The 14,543-nt window shown below is 50.5% G+C and overlaps 1 protein-coding gene across 2 annotated transcripts in view; it reads left to right on the top strand.

The window, feature by feature from the left end:
• atm (ATM serine/threonine kinase) overlaps positions 1 to 14,543 on the top strand; it is a 31,243-nt gene that overhangs the window by 5,923 nt on the left and 10,777 nt on the right. Inside the window, exons 15-59 of one of the 2 annotated variants that reach the window (XM_035528355.1) lie at positions 62 to 151; positions 222 to 408; positions 508 to 701; positions 839 to 921; positions 1,372 to 1,536; positions 1,652 to 1,727; positions 1,856 to 1,986; positions 2,185 to 2,302; positions 2,385 to 2,555; positions 2,644 to 2,819; positions 2,985 to 3,225; positions 3,420 to 3,538; positions 3,633 to 3,759; positions 3,890 to 4,089; positions 4,578 to 4,752; positions 4,977 to 5,141; positions 5,295 to 5,427; positions 5,632 to 5,727; positions 5,829 to 6,000; positions 6,353 to 6,515; positions 6,623 to 6,799; positions 7,039 to 7,198; positions 7,570 to 7,678; positions 7,779 to 7,937; positions 8,047 to 8,155; positions 8,243 to 8,331; positions 8,508 to 8,610; positions 9,057 to 9,205; positions 9,288 to 9,392; positions 9,543 to 9,662; positions 9,773 to 10,007; positions 10,189 to 10,356; positions 10,507 to 10,626; positions 10,920 to 11,137; positions 11,355 to 11,562; positions 11,720 to 11,848; positions 12,010 to 12,150; positions 12,469 to 12,607; positions 12,811 to 12,893; positions 12,980 to 13,120; positions 13,429 to 13,545; positions 13,739 to 13,888; positions 13,972 to 14,137; positions 14,286 to 14,372; positions 14,467 to 14,543. The exon at positions 14,467 to 14,543 is cut by the window's right edge and continues 38 nt beyond it. In XM_035528355.1, the coding sequence (XP_035384248.1) occupies positions 62 to 151; positions 222 to 408; positions 508 to 701; positions 839 to 921; positions 1,372 to 1,536; positions 1,652 to 1,727; positions 1,856 to 1,986; positions 2,185 to 2,302; positions 2,385 to 2,555; positions 2,644 to 2,819; positions 2,985 to 3,225; positions 3,420 to 3,538; positions 3,633 to 3,759; positions 3,890 to 4,089; positions 4,578 to 4,752; positions 4,977 to 5,141; positions 5,295 to 5,427; positions 5,632 to 5,727; positions 5,829 to 6,000; positions 6,353 to 6,515; positions 6,623 to 6,799; positions 7,039 to 7,198; positions 7,570 to 7,678; positions 7,779 to 7,937; positions 8,047 to 8,155; positions 8,243 to 8,331; positions 8,508 to 8,610; positions 9,057 to 9,205; positions 9,288 to 9,392; positions 9,543 to 9,662; positions 9,773 to 10,007; positions 10,189 to 10,356; positions 10,507 to 10,626; positions 10,920 to 11,137; positions 11,355 to 11,562; positions 11,720 to 11,848; positions 12,010 to 12,150; positions 12,469 to 12,607; positions 12,811 to 12,893; positions 12,980 to 13,120; positions 13,429 to 13,545; positions 13,739 to 13,888; positions 13,972 to 14,137; positions 14,286 to 14,372; positions 14,467 to 14,543 (6,441 nt within the window). Of the gene's footprint in view, positions 1 to 61; positions 152 to 221; positions 409 to 507; positions 702 to 838; positions 922 to 1,371; positions 1,537 to 1,651; positions 1,728 to 1,855; positions 1,987 to 2,184; positions 2,303 to 2,384; positions 2,556 to 2,643; positions 2,820 to 2,984; positions 3,226 to 3,419; positions 3,539 to 3,632; positions 3,760 to 3,889; positions 4,090 to 4,577; positions 4,753 to 4,976; positions 5,142 to 5,294; positions 5,428 to 5,631; positions 5,728 to 5,828; positions 6,001 to 6,352; positions 6,516 to 6,622; positions 6,800 to 7,038; positions 7,199 to 7,569; positions 7,679 to 7,778; positions 7,938 to 8,046; positions 8,156 to 8,242; positions 8,332 to 8,507; positions 8,611 to 9,056; positions 9,206 to 9,287; positions 9,393 to 9,542; positions 9,663 to 9,772; positions 10,008 to 10,188; positions 10,357 to 10,506; positions 10,627 to 10,919; positions 11,138 to 11,354; positions 11,563 to 11,719; positions 11,849 to 12,009; positions 12,151 to 12,468; positions 12,608 to 12,810; positions 12,894 to 12,979; positions 13,121 to 13,428; positions 13,546 to 13,738; positions 13,889 to 13,971; positions 14,138 to 14,285; positions 14,373 to 14,466 lie in introns of those variants that run through there. The other variant, XM_027021689.2, reaches the window with a different exon arrangement.

Raw genomic sequence — 14,543 nt, 5'->3', positions numbered from 1 at the left:
GCTCTTCTGCTTGCACGTTGACGTATTAGTCCTGCTGATGTGGTGCCTTTGTCTCTTGCAGGACAGCGTGTCTACCGTGTCTCGAGGTTTGCTCATGAAAGCATTTCCTGCTAGGCTGCTAAATGAGCTGTCAGATATGTGTAAAGTCATGGTGAGTCTAACTGCTGTTGTATGAGATTAGTGGACGTGTATCACTGCGGTACTGACTACTGTCCTCCCAGCTGAGCAGCTCTGGTAAGGGGGATGGCGAGGTGGGTGAGGACCAGCCTGAGGAGGACACACAGCTCACCAGGACCCACGTGGACAACCAACCGGAGGAGGTTGATCTGTTTGATGATGGAGACGGAGCCCATCCCAGCTCCAGCGGAACACAGAAGTCTAACGCGGAAGATTCCCAGCATGCCCTGAGTAAACAAACATAGAAACAAACAGGAAAGTCGCTCCTCTCCCGAGGCTGGTCTGAGCTGGTGGGAGCATGCTGTCGTGTGTGTGTGTGTGTGTGTGTAGGAGCTCAGAGTCCTCTGTCTGAGGACCATCTGGACGAGCAGGACCTGGCCTTCCTGTCCGTGCTGCGTTTCCTGTCCCTGTGTGTGTGTGTGGATCAGGACCGAGGTCTCGCCTTCAGAGTGTTGGATGTGCGCCGCCGCGTCCTGAAGCTGCTGGACCTGCTGGATGGCACCAAGCCCCTGCACCTCCACATGGTGTGTGTGGGTGTGTGTGTCTCATACCGTGTGATGCTGTTTGAGAAATCAGAGAGCAGAACAAAGCTGTATGTTTGTACCACTGTGGTGCTTCTTTTAGAGAAGTGTGATTTTGTCTGATCTCTGCTCGTGTGCAGTACCTCATCCTGCTGAAGGAGCTTCCTGCAGAGGAGGCGTGTCTCACGGCAGAAGAGTACTGTGTCCTCCTCAGGCCTCTGGCGTAAGCGCAGCACAGACTCCACATCTGAGCAGATACTCACACATTCAGGAATATTTGTGCACTGCCAAATTCACAATGTGTGTTAAGGTCATGTGAGGTCATATAAGGTGACTCTTACCATCCTCACTTTGATTGGCTGCTTGAGCTTCTGTTTTGCTGAGTTGTAAGGTTTCAGGTGGAGGTTACATATAAATAATTCATGGTTACAAAATGTTATTTGAATCAGTTTTTGCATAGAAGTATTTTTTTGAGGCTCCTTTAAGGAATTTTAAAAAAATTAAGTGTAGTGTTTCTGTTGAACTAGGGTCAGAGTTTCTGTTCTCTACTCCCATATGTTAAAGAACAACAAACCCAGTGTTGCCATGTTAATTTCAGAGCCTATAAACAGGTTTAGGGTTACGGTACAGCAGGCCATGGGCTGATGGATAAAGTCTTGCCTGTCTTCCACAGGGACGCGTGTTCTCTGTATCGCCAGGACCAGGAGGTGTGTGCCTCCATCTTGATGGCCCTCCTACCCTGTATACACTCCCTGGGCCGACAACAGCGCCCCCCTGAGGGGAGCGAGGAGATGGACAATGTGAAGGGCATGCTTCTCAAAGTGGTCTCAGGTTTCTGGTATGTGACACTCAGCAGTACTGAGTGTTTTTAAGTAACAAGTAACATTGAGTTCCGCAGGTGATCAACCATTCTGGGTGCTTTCTTAGTGATCTGTGCTGTTTTGTTTCCACAGCATCTTGGGTAAAAGTGGCCGATGTTCCTCGGCGGTAAGATCTGCCCTGGGGCACTGCTTACGTGCTTTACTGGAGGTGAGGGGCACATTGAGAGAAAGCCCTCATTCCAGACAGAGTACAGCAGCAGTTCAAATGATTGTCCTTGTTTTACCAGTTTGCTTCCATGTGTGTGTATGGGTGTGCGCGCACGTGTGTGTTTATAGGCAGACCCTTGCTGTAAGTGGGCAGTCCTGTCGCTGATGGAGGAGGAGCTTCCTGTCTGTGTGGTGCTGCCCTCACTTCTGGCCGATCCTCACCACTACGTCCGCATGCTGGCAGTCAGGACTGTGGAAAGGTGGTGTTTTACTGGGTCATGCTGGGAACGAATCAGAGAGAGGGAGCTAGACTTCCCTGTGGAGAAGTCAGAGAACGATTAATGTTCTCCACTCGCACAGCTGCACGGAACAGGAGAGAGGAATGATGGGTAATGGAGAATAAAGTGGTGTGTGTTCTCTTCAGAAGCTGTAAAACTGTGTGTGTTTCAATTCTGCAGATTGTTCTTGGAAAAGCCTGTTAAGGGTGGAGAAAAGAAGCAGCTTCTCCCGTTAAAACACCAGCAGATGGCGTTTGAGAACATCTACCTGAAAGCTCAGGAGGGGATGTCCACCCAGGTGAGACAGGTTCTCCTCAGGCTCTGCTGTCCGAAGAAGGGCGAGTGTGAAAGTCTTGACCTGTCAACCCTGCGGCATGCAGAGGGGCATGGCCCCAGAGGACCTGCCTGACGAGACGTCTAACCGGCGTGCCACGCTGCTGAAGAGCTTGTCCGTGGTGATGTGCTGCAGCCCCGTGTGTGAGAAGCAGGCCCTGTTTGCCCTCATCCAGTCCCACAAAGAGAATGCCATCGAGGAGCCCCTCTTGAAGAAGGTGCGTAGGACCGTTCACGCCAGGGAGGAGACGTGGCGGGGTTACCTCGGGGGTTCTCAGCACAAGAAGCCTGACTCTGTCTCTGCAGGTCCTGGCCGCCGTGTCCTGTGCATTGGGCTACAGGACCCCTCAGCTGTTCGTACACTCTCACCTGTACTACCTAGTGGCAGAGTGGCTGGCCCAGAAGCAGACGGACCCCGGCTACACACTCCAGGCCTTCCCTCACTCCCTGCTGGGCTGCAGCGGTCTGGAGGACTTCTACAGGTGCAGAACTTGCACAGGGCGACGGCGTCCGCGCTCGGTTAAAAACCTTCTCCGCTTCCTGACGCTGTTGCTTGAAATGCTGTAGCTTGTGGTTAGTTTATTAAACATAGCCAGGGGCCTTGTGCTTGCTTCAGAGCCTCGTCACGGTTTTCTTCTCTGGATCAGGTCTTCGTATCGTGTGCTGATCCCACACTTGGTCTTCCTCAACGACTTTGAGGAGGTGAAGTCCATCGGCACACACCTGGGCCGGGACTGGAGACGGCTGCTGGCAGACTGCTTCCCGAGGATCATGGTGCACATACTGCCACACTTTGCCCTACCTCAGGACGACCATGCTGCAGACCGCAGGGAGCAGGCCCATCACGTGTACGACCTGCTAAAGGAAGACACCTGTCTGGGCAAACAGGTCCACACTCACGTGTCCCTCACATTTACACCCAGGAAAACAATTTTTTAAAATTAAATTCCTTTCTAACCATCAGCAGCCAAGAATTGAGCTGAGACAAAGGGCGGTTTTATGGTTTTACTAGTTCTGTTCCAGGAGAGAAACCTGCAGTGACACTTGGATCAGACCTGCTAAAACCTCTTTTGGTTTTCCAGCAAATCGACAGTCTGATCTGTGGCAACCTGGCAGACATCGTGGTGGAGCTGCTGATGACCCTGTATGAAGGCGGGGCTTCTGGCCATGCTGAGGCAGCAGACCTGCCCAGCTTTACTGGGTAATCCCATCACACTCTGGGAGTTTGACCTGGTCGTGCGATCAAGTCTGACCCCGCTGTGCTCAGCAGTGTGCTGTCGTTTTTGTGCTGGTAGGGAGCTGGACCCGGCCCCTAACCCCCCCTTCTTCACGTCACATGTGATCAAGGCCACCCTGGTCTACCTCAGCAGGTGTCACAGCACCAGCCAGAGGTCTCTGGTCTCCATCCTCTCCAAGACTCCAGTAAGACTGCAGGACCTCACTGCTCCAGCACCAGCAAAGCACTGCAGAGCACTGTGCTCGCGTGTGTAGCTCTACTGCCCCTCAGGTGCGTGTAGCTGTGCTGCCCCTCATATGTGATCGTCCACTCTAGATGTCCATACAGAAGATCCTGTTCTGCCTGAGTCAGCGGGAGGGAGACACCACCAACGCGTACGAGAGACATCGCATCCTCATGATGTACCAGCTGTTTGTGAAGCTCCTCCTCCCAGAGGTTAAAGATGGACTGGGCGGTGCCTGGGCCTTTGTTCTCCGTGACGTTATCTACACCCTCATACATCACATCAACAGCAGGTACACACACTGGCAAACAACACAAGAATACATGACTTGTTTTGGACCTCAGGAACTTTTGAAATATTTGTTTATTTTCTAAGTAACAAAAGCAGTAAATATATACCAACATGGAAAATTGTTCTACATACGCTGTTGTACAGGCGGGCAGGTGGGCATGGTTGAGGTACAGGCAGGCGTGGTTGAGGTACAGACACAGAACACATAGCTTATTGTTTCCAGTCCTGTAAGAGGTAGATAGATAGATTAAAAACCTTGTGTTCCTGAGTGTTAGAAGAATTAACCATATTGAATAAAAGTGATTATTCTGTAGGTAATGTTTGTCTTATTTTTCTGAGCTGCTAGAGTCACCTTTGACCCCATCATAGATTTAAAGTGATGCCAGACCAGCTTGCTGAGGTCTGTGGTCTGTAAAACTGAGCTCAGTCTGTGGGATTTGCGTAGAAAAGTCTGGAAGGTTTTGGTGAACCTGGCCGTTATCATCCCAGGTCGCTGCTGCAGGACGAGGTCTCCGTACGCAGTCTTGCTCTTTGCTGTGACCTGCTGACCACCGTCTGCCAGACGGCAGTGCGCTTCTGTGATGACGCTCTAGAGAGCCACTTGCAGGTCATTGTTGGTACTCTTACTGCTCAGGTCAGTGAGCAGTCTGCCATATCTCAGCAGGTGAGAAACACCGTGGTTTCAGATACTGCATTCATATTGTTGAGTAATGTATTATGTGGTTGCCATGCAAACGGTTATTAGATTGTAACTTACTTAAATATTCTGAATAAAATAAGTTCCTGTTCTTTGCCTCTGTATTGGTACAGAACGTGTTACTCCTTTTAGACTAACTGGAGCAGGCTTCGTGTGAGAGCAGGATAGAAGTACTCTCTCCTCTCTCACAGGCCCTGAGGCTGCTCAAGTTCCTGGTCGTAGACAACCCAGACACTCCATACCTGCGGAGATCCGTGCCCTTCCTGGAGCCGTTCCCCGACCAGCCCGCCTTCAGTGAGCTCCGTACCGCTCAGCGTGCTCTTAAGTACTGTTCCAGAGTCTTCACGCTCAAGCAGGTACATTCATTCAGCGTTGGTACGGGGGAGACTGACTGTGAAATCAAAACTACACATAATGTTAAAAACAAAAAACACTTGCTTTATTAGTAAGAAGCCATAGTTGTTTCAGAGGTTGTTTTGACTGTGTCCTGTTTTCCCGTCTCTTTATAGGAGATTGAGCATTTCCTGTCGGTAAAGTCATGTGACTCATTACCGCTCACTCGACTGGAGGGTCTGAAGGATTTAAAGGGTCAGCTGTGTGCTCACAAAGAGCAGACCAAGCAGCTGCTCAAAGAATGCCATGGTCAGACTGTTAATCCCACTGTTATAGGCATTGAGAAGTATGTAAATACATTTTGAAATATGTAGAAAGGAAAAGCATTTTACTAACGGAAGGTATGTGTGTGTGTGTGTATATAGACCAGTGCTGAAGGGGTGTGTGTGTGTAGAGCTCTACTGAAGGTGTGTGTACACACACCTGTTCTGAAGGGTTTCTATGTTTGTGCAGCCGACCCGTCCGGCAGTGTTCTGGTCTGGATGGTCGTGAACCTCCTGCAACTATGTAAACTAGCAGCCAATCACCCCGGTGGGAGGGACATCCAGGGTGAGCACCTCCTCTGCTACCAGGGCATCCAGGGGCTCGGACACGTGTGTGTGCGTGTGCCGTTTATTCCGTGGGCTCAGACACGTGTGCCTTTGTCACAGAGGCCGTTGGGAGCTGTTTGGGAGAACTCGGGCCATTGGATCTGTCTACTATCGCACTGCATCATGGGAAAGACCAGATCTACAGCCAAGCAGCTGCTCTGTATCCAGACGCTCCTAGTCAGTGGGTCTTCATCATCCTCAGCTGCATGAACAATGCACTGACACACCACAGGTAACAGGGGTGTTCCTTTAATGGGTAATGGGGGTGTTCCTTTTACCTCAATCCAAAACACTCCCAGTCTCTGTCACTCTTCAAATCCAGACATACTGGTCTGTCTCTGTAATGGCTGTTCCACTGTAGGGCTTTGAAATTATTTATTCAGTGAGGGGCTCCTGATAAGGTTCAGTCAGACAGCAGTTCACTAGGTTGGTGAACACCCCTCTTTAACCAGGACAGTGTCTCCGTTAGTGAGCTCAGTAGCTTTCTCAGCCCAAAATGTCCTGCTGGAGATGATCTGAGTCTCTTAAATCGCATGTACGGTTTCCCTGAGGGGTGTGTGTGTTTGTGTGTGCGTGCGTTCCAGTATCACTGTGCGCCAAGCGGCTGCTGTGTGTCTGAAGGACGTTCTGGCCATTCAGTCAGGCCTGGAGTTCTGGGAGAAGCACAAGCTTCGTCAGGACCCAATGCTACTGTATCTCAGCACGTTTCGCACTACCAAGAGAAAGGCTAGTGTGTGTTCACCCATGGTGAGAGTGTGTACACAAGCAGTGTGTGTGTTCACACCTAGTCTAAACTTCAGTCAGTGGTATTGAGGCTTCACATTATAAACTGTGCCTGCCCTTTGGGTGTCCAGGATCAGTCAGCGAGGGTGAAGGCCACGGCTGGGAGCCTGGAGCAGTTGGACAGTGCTGATCTGTGGTCAGTGCAAGCTGGTGAGCAGAGAGACTGGCTGCACAATCTGTGCAGGGCTCTGCTGCAGAGTGGTGCCGTCCAGAGTGAAGCCCTGCTAACAACTGGTCCCCTGTGTGAGGTATCAGCCTGGTGGGGTGGGGTGGGGGGGGGAGTTGGGTGTTGGGTGTGTGTGCATGCGTGTGCATGAGGAGGAATATTCTGCCATGCATAAACAGCTCAGGGGTCTGTAGGCCCATTAGTGTTACATACTGTGAACATGGTGGATCCAGAAAGCTCCTGGTTGTGTGGAGATGCTCTTCTCACCAGAGACTTGGGTGCGTGTGTGGAGATCCTCTCCTCACCAGGCCGTCTGTGCAGGTGAAGACGGACTTCTGCCAGACGATTCTCCCGCTCTTCTTCCATGACGTTCTCCTGCGGGACAGCGGCGGGGCCTGGAGGAAGCTACTCTCCACTCACGTCCAGAGATTCCTCCGCGGTTACTGCGCCCGTCCTGCCACGCCCACTACCGCCGCCTTGGGTACACTTCCTTCAGAGGGGGAGGGGGGGACGAATAGCCAAGCCCAGGAAATACCAGCATGTGGAGAATAATCCCTTTTTTATGTGACTGGTATTCTGGTTATTTGTCATGTCAGTCTAAACCCTGTGTTGGAGACATTTCTGTTTTCTCTTTCGTCCATACTAGATGTGTCTGACAAGGGGTCTTGGTGACCAGCATGTATTGGGCAGAAATAATTTATCATTTACCCACTCAGGAAACCCAGTCAGGACAGATAGCTGGACTTTAAAGTGCATGTTTCCCTCTGTTACTTCACAGTAATCCAGTTAATTTTCCTCTAGAGTTTAGGGTTATGAAATCCTTGCTCTGAACACTAAAGACTTTCTCCGTAGGAGAGGCGGATGTGGGCACCCTGAACCAGCCGGATAAATGGTCTCTGCGCACCATGCTGGCCGTCATCGACTACCTGCGGGCACAGCCCCGCCCCCTGAGCCCCAGCAGGTGTGTTCTCTTTCCACCCCCTATTCGAGTCTCTCTGTTCTCTCCCTGAGTCTCTGTTCCTCTCTCTGACTCTTTCTGACTGAACTGTGCTCTGTGGCAGTTCTGAGTGTGGAACCGTGTGTGAGTCCAACTTCTGGCTGGAGCTGACCTATCTGGATGTGGCCCGAGCTGCGCAGGTCTGCTCGGGCCACTTCACCGCCCTGCTCTACTGCGAGATCTACGTGGACAACATGAGCACGGCGAGGGAGGCGACGCGCAGGTACGGCCCCGAGACACCACGCAGAGTGAGGACGCGCTGTGTGTGTGTGTGTGTGTGTGTGTGTGTGTGTGTGTGTGTGTGTGTGTGTTGACTCTGCACGGTGTTTCAGGGCACAGTCCAGAACATCACGACGGATCACGTTTGAGGACGGCAGTCAGAACCTATCCATGAGCAGTGTGTGCGAGAAGAGTGTTGAAGACTCAGGCATCACCCTGCAGGTGCCATGACAACACATGACATCAGGAGCATGTGCATGCAGCCCCAGTGTCCCATGTACAGGTCCTGCAGCTGTGTGAATTTTGCAGGAGATCCTCATGGAAGCGTACAGGAGCATAGGAGAACCCGACAGCTTATATGGATGTGGAGGAGGCAAACTGTTCGATCCTCTAACCAGGTGAGACCTTTACCTGGCCAAACTGATCAGTCAGTCCAGTGTCTAACTGGCCTGTTTGTTGGTCTACATTTTAGTTTCTCATCTGAAGATTTAACCAATAGTCCAACAATAATCATCTTGACCATTTAGTATAACCTAAAAAAATTTAGTATTTTTATTTTATTTGGGCATCTCAGGATCAGGACATATGAGCATGAGGCTTTGTGGGAGAAAGCGATGTCCTCATACGACCTTCACTCCACCCTCCCAGAGGTCACCCGGCAGGTTGGAATAGTGCAGGTATGATGAGACCCTAAAGGGCAGCTCAGCTGGGGTGGTGCTGACCGTGTCCACTAGCTGTCCGGAGAGCAGAGTCCCTTGCAGTCTTCAAACAGACTGAAGTCCCATCTATTCGTGGAATATTTAAATGACCATTGATCCTGCTCCCATATTAACTGACTAACTGACTAAATTAGTACTTATTTTAGGGTATTGTTTATTACACTGATATCTAACAAACTAGCACTTATAGGTTATTACACTTATCGTTGTTTGAGAGACCGTATGTATTTTGTACTTCTAGGCATCAGCAGTGATCCCTGTATTTCTACAGTATTCTAGATCATTGGTATATTGGACTGTAACCTACTGTACTAGGATGTATTCTATGGGTAAATGACACAGCACTTTTGTAAGTGGCTCTGGATAAGAGCGTCTGCTAAATGACTGTGTTCTGTCTGGCCCAGGGGCTGCAGAACCTGGGTCTGTGTGGGGTCCTGAACGTCTACCTGCAGGGCCTGGAGCGACAGGGTGCTGAGTGGACACCTGAACTCCGTGAGCTGTGCTTTCAGGCAGCGTGGAGGAGCACGCGGTGGGACACGGACCTGGCCCCTAGGTGGGAGGGGGAGGTGTTTGGGGGTGGGGTCTGTCTTGTGTGGTTTAGCTGCTGTTTGAGTGGATTTCCTTTGTTTCTGTAGGGGTGAGAAACTGAGTCCAGGCTTTAATGAGTGCACCTTCACTGCCCTGCAGGCTCTGAGGGATAAGGACTTCTGTGTGTTGGAGCACACACTCACCTACGCCAGGTAGACACAGACACCACACGCACGCAAACACAGAAAAATACAAACATTTATCCACATGCTAAAACTCAAGCACTGTAATAAAAGCAGAAATATTTTGTCCACTGTTTGAAGTTAGTTTGTGTGCCTGTGCATCTGTGTGCGGGGTCTCAGACAGAGCTGTGTTGAAGAGCTGTGTCGTGGTAGTCTGGAGGTGTTGTCATCCCTCTATCCCACACTCCGCAATCTTCAGATGGTTGAGGAACTCCAGAGTGTGAAACAGCTTTTCTCAGGGTGAGCAGACGCCTAGTGAAATGACCTTCGACCTTTTGAAAGGCACCACATAAATGCATCATAAAACTGAATCAGTCAGACTTTAGTTGTTCTCTCTGTGTCCTGTATAGGCCTGTGACAGACTCTGTCCTGGAGGAGGTCTACAGGAAGTGGAATCACCAACTGGACCTCTTGAAGGACAGTGACTTCAGCCTGGTTGAGCCAGTCTTGGCTCTGCGATCCTCAGTGCAGGAAACACTCCTGATGTCTGAGACCAACCCAGACAGGAGGCTCCGCCTTAACTCTGCCTACACCTCCCACCTGATGGAACTCTGCAGGTTGGCACGCTCAGCTGGAAACGCCCAGGTATCAGTTCCTGCTCTCTCTGTCTGGCTCTTTCTGTCTGTACGCCTGACGCAGTTCCAGTGTTGGGGGACCCCTGACCCCTCGGTCATTGAGCACAGATAGCTGTGAGGGATGAAGGGTGCTGGGTTTACGCAAGCGTGAAGCATGCGCGTGTGTGTCGGTCCGTCTGTCCGTCCTACAGCTGGCTGAGAGGGCAGTGTTCCAGGTGAGACAGCAAGGCCCAGCAGACTCGGGCACTGCTGTCCACTGGGCCTGGCAGCTGGAGGAGGCGCAGGTGTTCTGGGAGAAGAAGGAGCCCACACTGGCCCTGGGGCTCCTCAAACACATGATCCAGCGTCTGGAGGAGTTGGTGAGTGGGATACACACAGCCCCACAGTCTACAAAGATTAATGCCTTGATCTGGGCCCTAAAAGCATGGACAGTCATCTTTAGCACAAAATTAATCCAGGATTAATCTTAATCTGTGTTGTGTTGTGTTTGCATGTGTGTGAGAGCACAGGTAGACCTGAATCCTGTAGTGGTACCAGTGTATGCTGAGTGTCTCCGGCTATGTGGTTGCTGGCTAGACGAGACCTGCAGAGAAAGTCCTGCAGTCATCCTGGAGACCTGCTTGGAGAAGGTAATGCAGAGGTCACCGTGACTGCTTAAACATCTACATAACGATGAACTTTGACCATTATTAGCCTACTTTTTATTAAGATGTTCACTAAATAGACTAGGTTAAGGTGCTGTTTTATGGCACTTAAATATTTCTATCAGCACTTGTATGTGAAATCTATTATAAATTATAAAAATGTGCTAAAATCAACTTTTCTGATGTTCTTGATTAATGTTTAATTAGTGGTCCATCTGTTTATCATGTTGTCATGGCGATGGAGAAGAAGAGAGGTAAAGGTTGTTGTTTGCTGCTAGGCGGTGGAGGTGCTTGTGGGCCAAGCTGGGGTCTCAGAGCCCAAACTGCAGGGGCAGAAGACACAGGCCTTCCTGTCACTTGCCCGTTTCTCTGACGCGCAGTACCAGAGCATCGAGAACTACATGAGCTCCTCGGAGTTTGAGAACAAGCGGGCGTTGCTGGACAAAGCCAAGGAGGAGGTGGAGCTCATGAAGGAGAAGAGAGTCCACAGCAACAGGTCAAACGCTGCAAGAGGCTCTCGGAGCGTGTCTGAGAGTTTGCCCTGTTTTTACTCTCACTTCAGTCAGAGCAGTTCCCTTCTCTTGCACCAGGGCTAACACCAGGGATGATCTAGGAATCAGTGCTAAATGTTCAGTTCCATAAACTGCAGGCCAGGACTTTCTGCTGTTTTAGGGCTAGTTCAGGCCAGGACTTTGTGTTGACCCTGTGTGCAGGTACACGGTGAAGGTTCAGCGAGAGCTAGAGCTGGACCAGCGAGCCCTGGCCACCCTGCAGACTGACCGCAGACGGTTCCTCCTGAAGGCCGTGGAGAACTATGCTCGCTGCCTGGAGCTGGGCCAGCAGCATGATTCCTGGGTGTTCCGGCTCACCTCGCTCTGGCTGGAGAATGCGGACGATGCGGATGTCAACGCCTTGGTGCAGGTGAAGTGACGGGGAGGGCTGAACCTCGGACCCTGGGGCTGCTGACCTGACCGTGGGGTGGTTTTTACACTGCTGGCTTAATTCAGGATTCATTTAAAAAGGCTCTTAAGCCTTTTATTTTATTTAGTGTGTGTGTGTGTGTGTGTGCCCTCATTAGAGAGGTGTGAGGAAGATCCCCTCTTACAAGTTCTTGCCACTCATGTACCAGCTGGCAGCGCGGATGGGCACCAGAGTGTCCAGTCCAGTCAGGGAGGAAGACGTGGGTTTTCAAAGTGTCCTCACCGAGGTACTGGACAAGCCTTCACTAACACACACACACACACACACACACACACACACACACACGCGCGCGCGTGCACACACGTATGTATGTACATGCATACACACACGCATGTAATGCACGGATGATGGATTTCTAAAACTACCCTGTTGGGGCTGTTTGATTAGCTCATCTGTCGGTCATCCATGGATCATCCTCATCACACTCTCTTCATCATCTTTGCTCTGGTCAACGCCAACAAGGACGAGAACTTCTCTCGCAGCCGGCTGTCCAAAAGCAGTTCACGGCAGCCGTCTCCTCTGGACCTGGTACACCTGACGCACCACCCTTCACGTTAACCTTGGTCTAAAGATTCTAGATAGTTGTTTCGTTCTGGTCTTTGTCTGCTAGTTTACGTCAAAGTGAAATATTTTCTGTCTCTCTCACCATTTCTGGATTCTGGATTTTTCGGGAGTTTTGCATAATTGTCCCTCTTTGTCAGTATCCTATTTCACATCTGCTCATCGTAAAGAACCAGAATACAATTGGTGAATATTGTTTGTAATCTGGAATATGGTCATTGTGGTTTGCTATAGGCTTGTCTTGTATTCGTGTTGCATGCTGTCTGGTGAACATCTGCTTTGCAGGAGAGAGCTGCTGTAGCTCGGACCATCATCAGCAGGGTTGGTCAGGATAAGGCGGCCCTGATCTGGGGCATGGAGACCCTGTGCAGTGCCTACATTACGCTGGCCTACATGGATGCCAGTCGTTACAAAACAGAGAAGAGTGAGACCCCTCTACTGAATCTCAGCTTACTTACAATACCTCCTGCTGTTCTGATCGGCCAGCTTCTGTCTGAACAGATTAGTAATTAACTTATTTGTTGAGGGAATTATCTTGGCCTTGACCAACCACTCTGAATTGTGGTTGATGCGTAAATGTGACAAAACAATACGATCTCTGGTGTGTCTGTGCGTGTGTGCACACAGAAGCAATACCCATTCCTGCAGATCAGCCCATCATGCAAATCAAGGACATAGAAGCCGTCACTATCCCCACCATGGAGATCAGGGTAAAGGATGAGTGTGTGTTCCTGTGGCATCCTCAGTAATGATGTACGAGAAACTCCAATAATCCAATCCACATCCAATAATACAGGTGGATCCATCAGGGACTTATGAGGATGTGGTCACCGTCAGGTGTTTCAGTCCGAACTTTCACCTGGCGGGAGGTGTGAACCTGCCCAAGATCATCGACTGCATGGGCTCAGATGGCAGGAGCAGGAGACAGTTGGTCAAGGTGAGGGGGAGGGGTTGCGCAACACAGTGTGAGGGGGCAGAGGAGTGGTGTTGAGTGTGAACTATAATATGACATATTACAGATGCTATAGATTTATATCTCATGTCTGCTTAAATGTTTACTATTCCTAACAGCAGTGATGTACTACGTGAGTTTAATTTCATTATAAAGGCTGGTGTGACCATGAGACCTGGTCTTGGTTCTAGTGTCATACTGGGATCTGATTGGCTGTATCAGGCTGTTTGGTGGGGTCTGATTTGGCTGTGTCTTGGTGTTTCGTGGGATCTGAATGGCTGTTTGGTGTGCAGGGGCAGGATGACCTCAGACAGGATGCAGTCATGCAGCAAGTCTTCCACATGTGCTCGTCCCTTCTGCAGCGCAATGGCGAGACCCGCAAGAGGAAACTCTACATCCGGCGCTACAAGGTAAAGCCCCACCTCCTGTTTCCATTGCTTAAATCCCTCCCACATATGAAATGAGAACATCTTGAGAGTAGTTCTCTTTCTTAAGTCAGAACCATTCTTGATGTTCCAGATAAATGTATATAAGGAAGGGTTTAGCAGTTTTATCTCCAAAGGCAGATGGAATGTTCCTTAAATGGCTGTGTGTGCTGGCCAGGTGGTGCCCTTCTCTCAGCGCAGTGGTGTGCTCGAGTGGTGTTCTGGTACCATGCCCATTGGGGAGTTCCTGGTCGACACTCAGAAGGGGGCGCACAATCGTTTCCGGCCCCAAGACTGGAGCAACTTGACCTGCCGAAAGAAAATGATGGCTAGTGATTTTAGCATAACTGCTGTAATTGCTATTTTTGACTGTGCTGTATATCTGCCGTGACTTGTGTGGTCGTCATGCAGGAGGCTCAGAGCCTGGACTCTGACGGCAAGCTGCAGGTCTTCAGTGAGCTGTGTCAGAACTTCCGGCCTGTGTTCCGTTACTTCTGCATGGAGAGGTTCCGCGATGCAGCAGTGTGGATGGAGAAGCGCCTGGCATACACACGTAGCGTGGCAACGTCCTCCATCGGTACCCACTTCGCTGATACCATCAGGAGAGCCTCACTCTCTTTACAGAAGCCCGTCTGAGAGAGACCCAGCAGTTAAAGTGGTCTCACGTCTCCCTGTGAAATCTCACTTCCACAGTGCTAACTAGTCCTCTGATCTGTGTCTCACAGTTGGCTACATTGTTGGACTGGGCGATCGGCACATTCAGAATATCCTGATAGATGAGCAGACCGCAGAGCTGGTCCACATCGACCTGGGTGAGTGCACATGAGAAAATGTGAGACTTTATTTCTGCAGGCCCAGATTTGAGCTTCTGCGATTCCTTTGACGGGCATGGCTTTTCTTTGACAGGCGTAGCTTTCGAGCAGGGGAGAATCTTGCCCACGCCGGAGACGGTGCCATTCCGCCTGTCCCGGGACATCGTGGAT

This window comes from Electrophorus electricus, chromosome 7, assembly GCF_013358815.1.
Source record: "Electrophorus electricus isolate fEleEle1 chromosome 7, fEleEle1.pri, whole genome shotgun sequence".
Taxonomy (NCBI): Eukaryota; Metazoa; Chordata; class Actinopteri; order Gymnotiformes; family Gymnotidae; genus Electrophorus; species Electrophorus electricus.
Note: the sequence above shows the minus strand (reverse complement) of the source record. Positions and strands in the feature narration are given on the sequence as shown.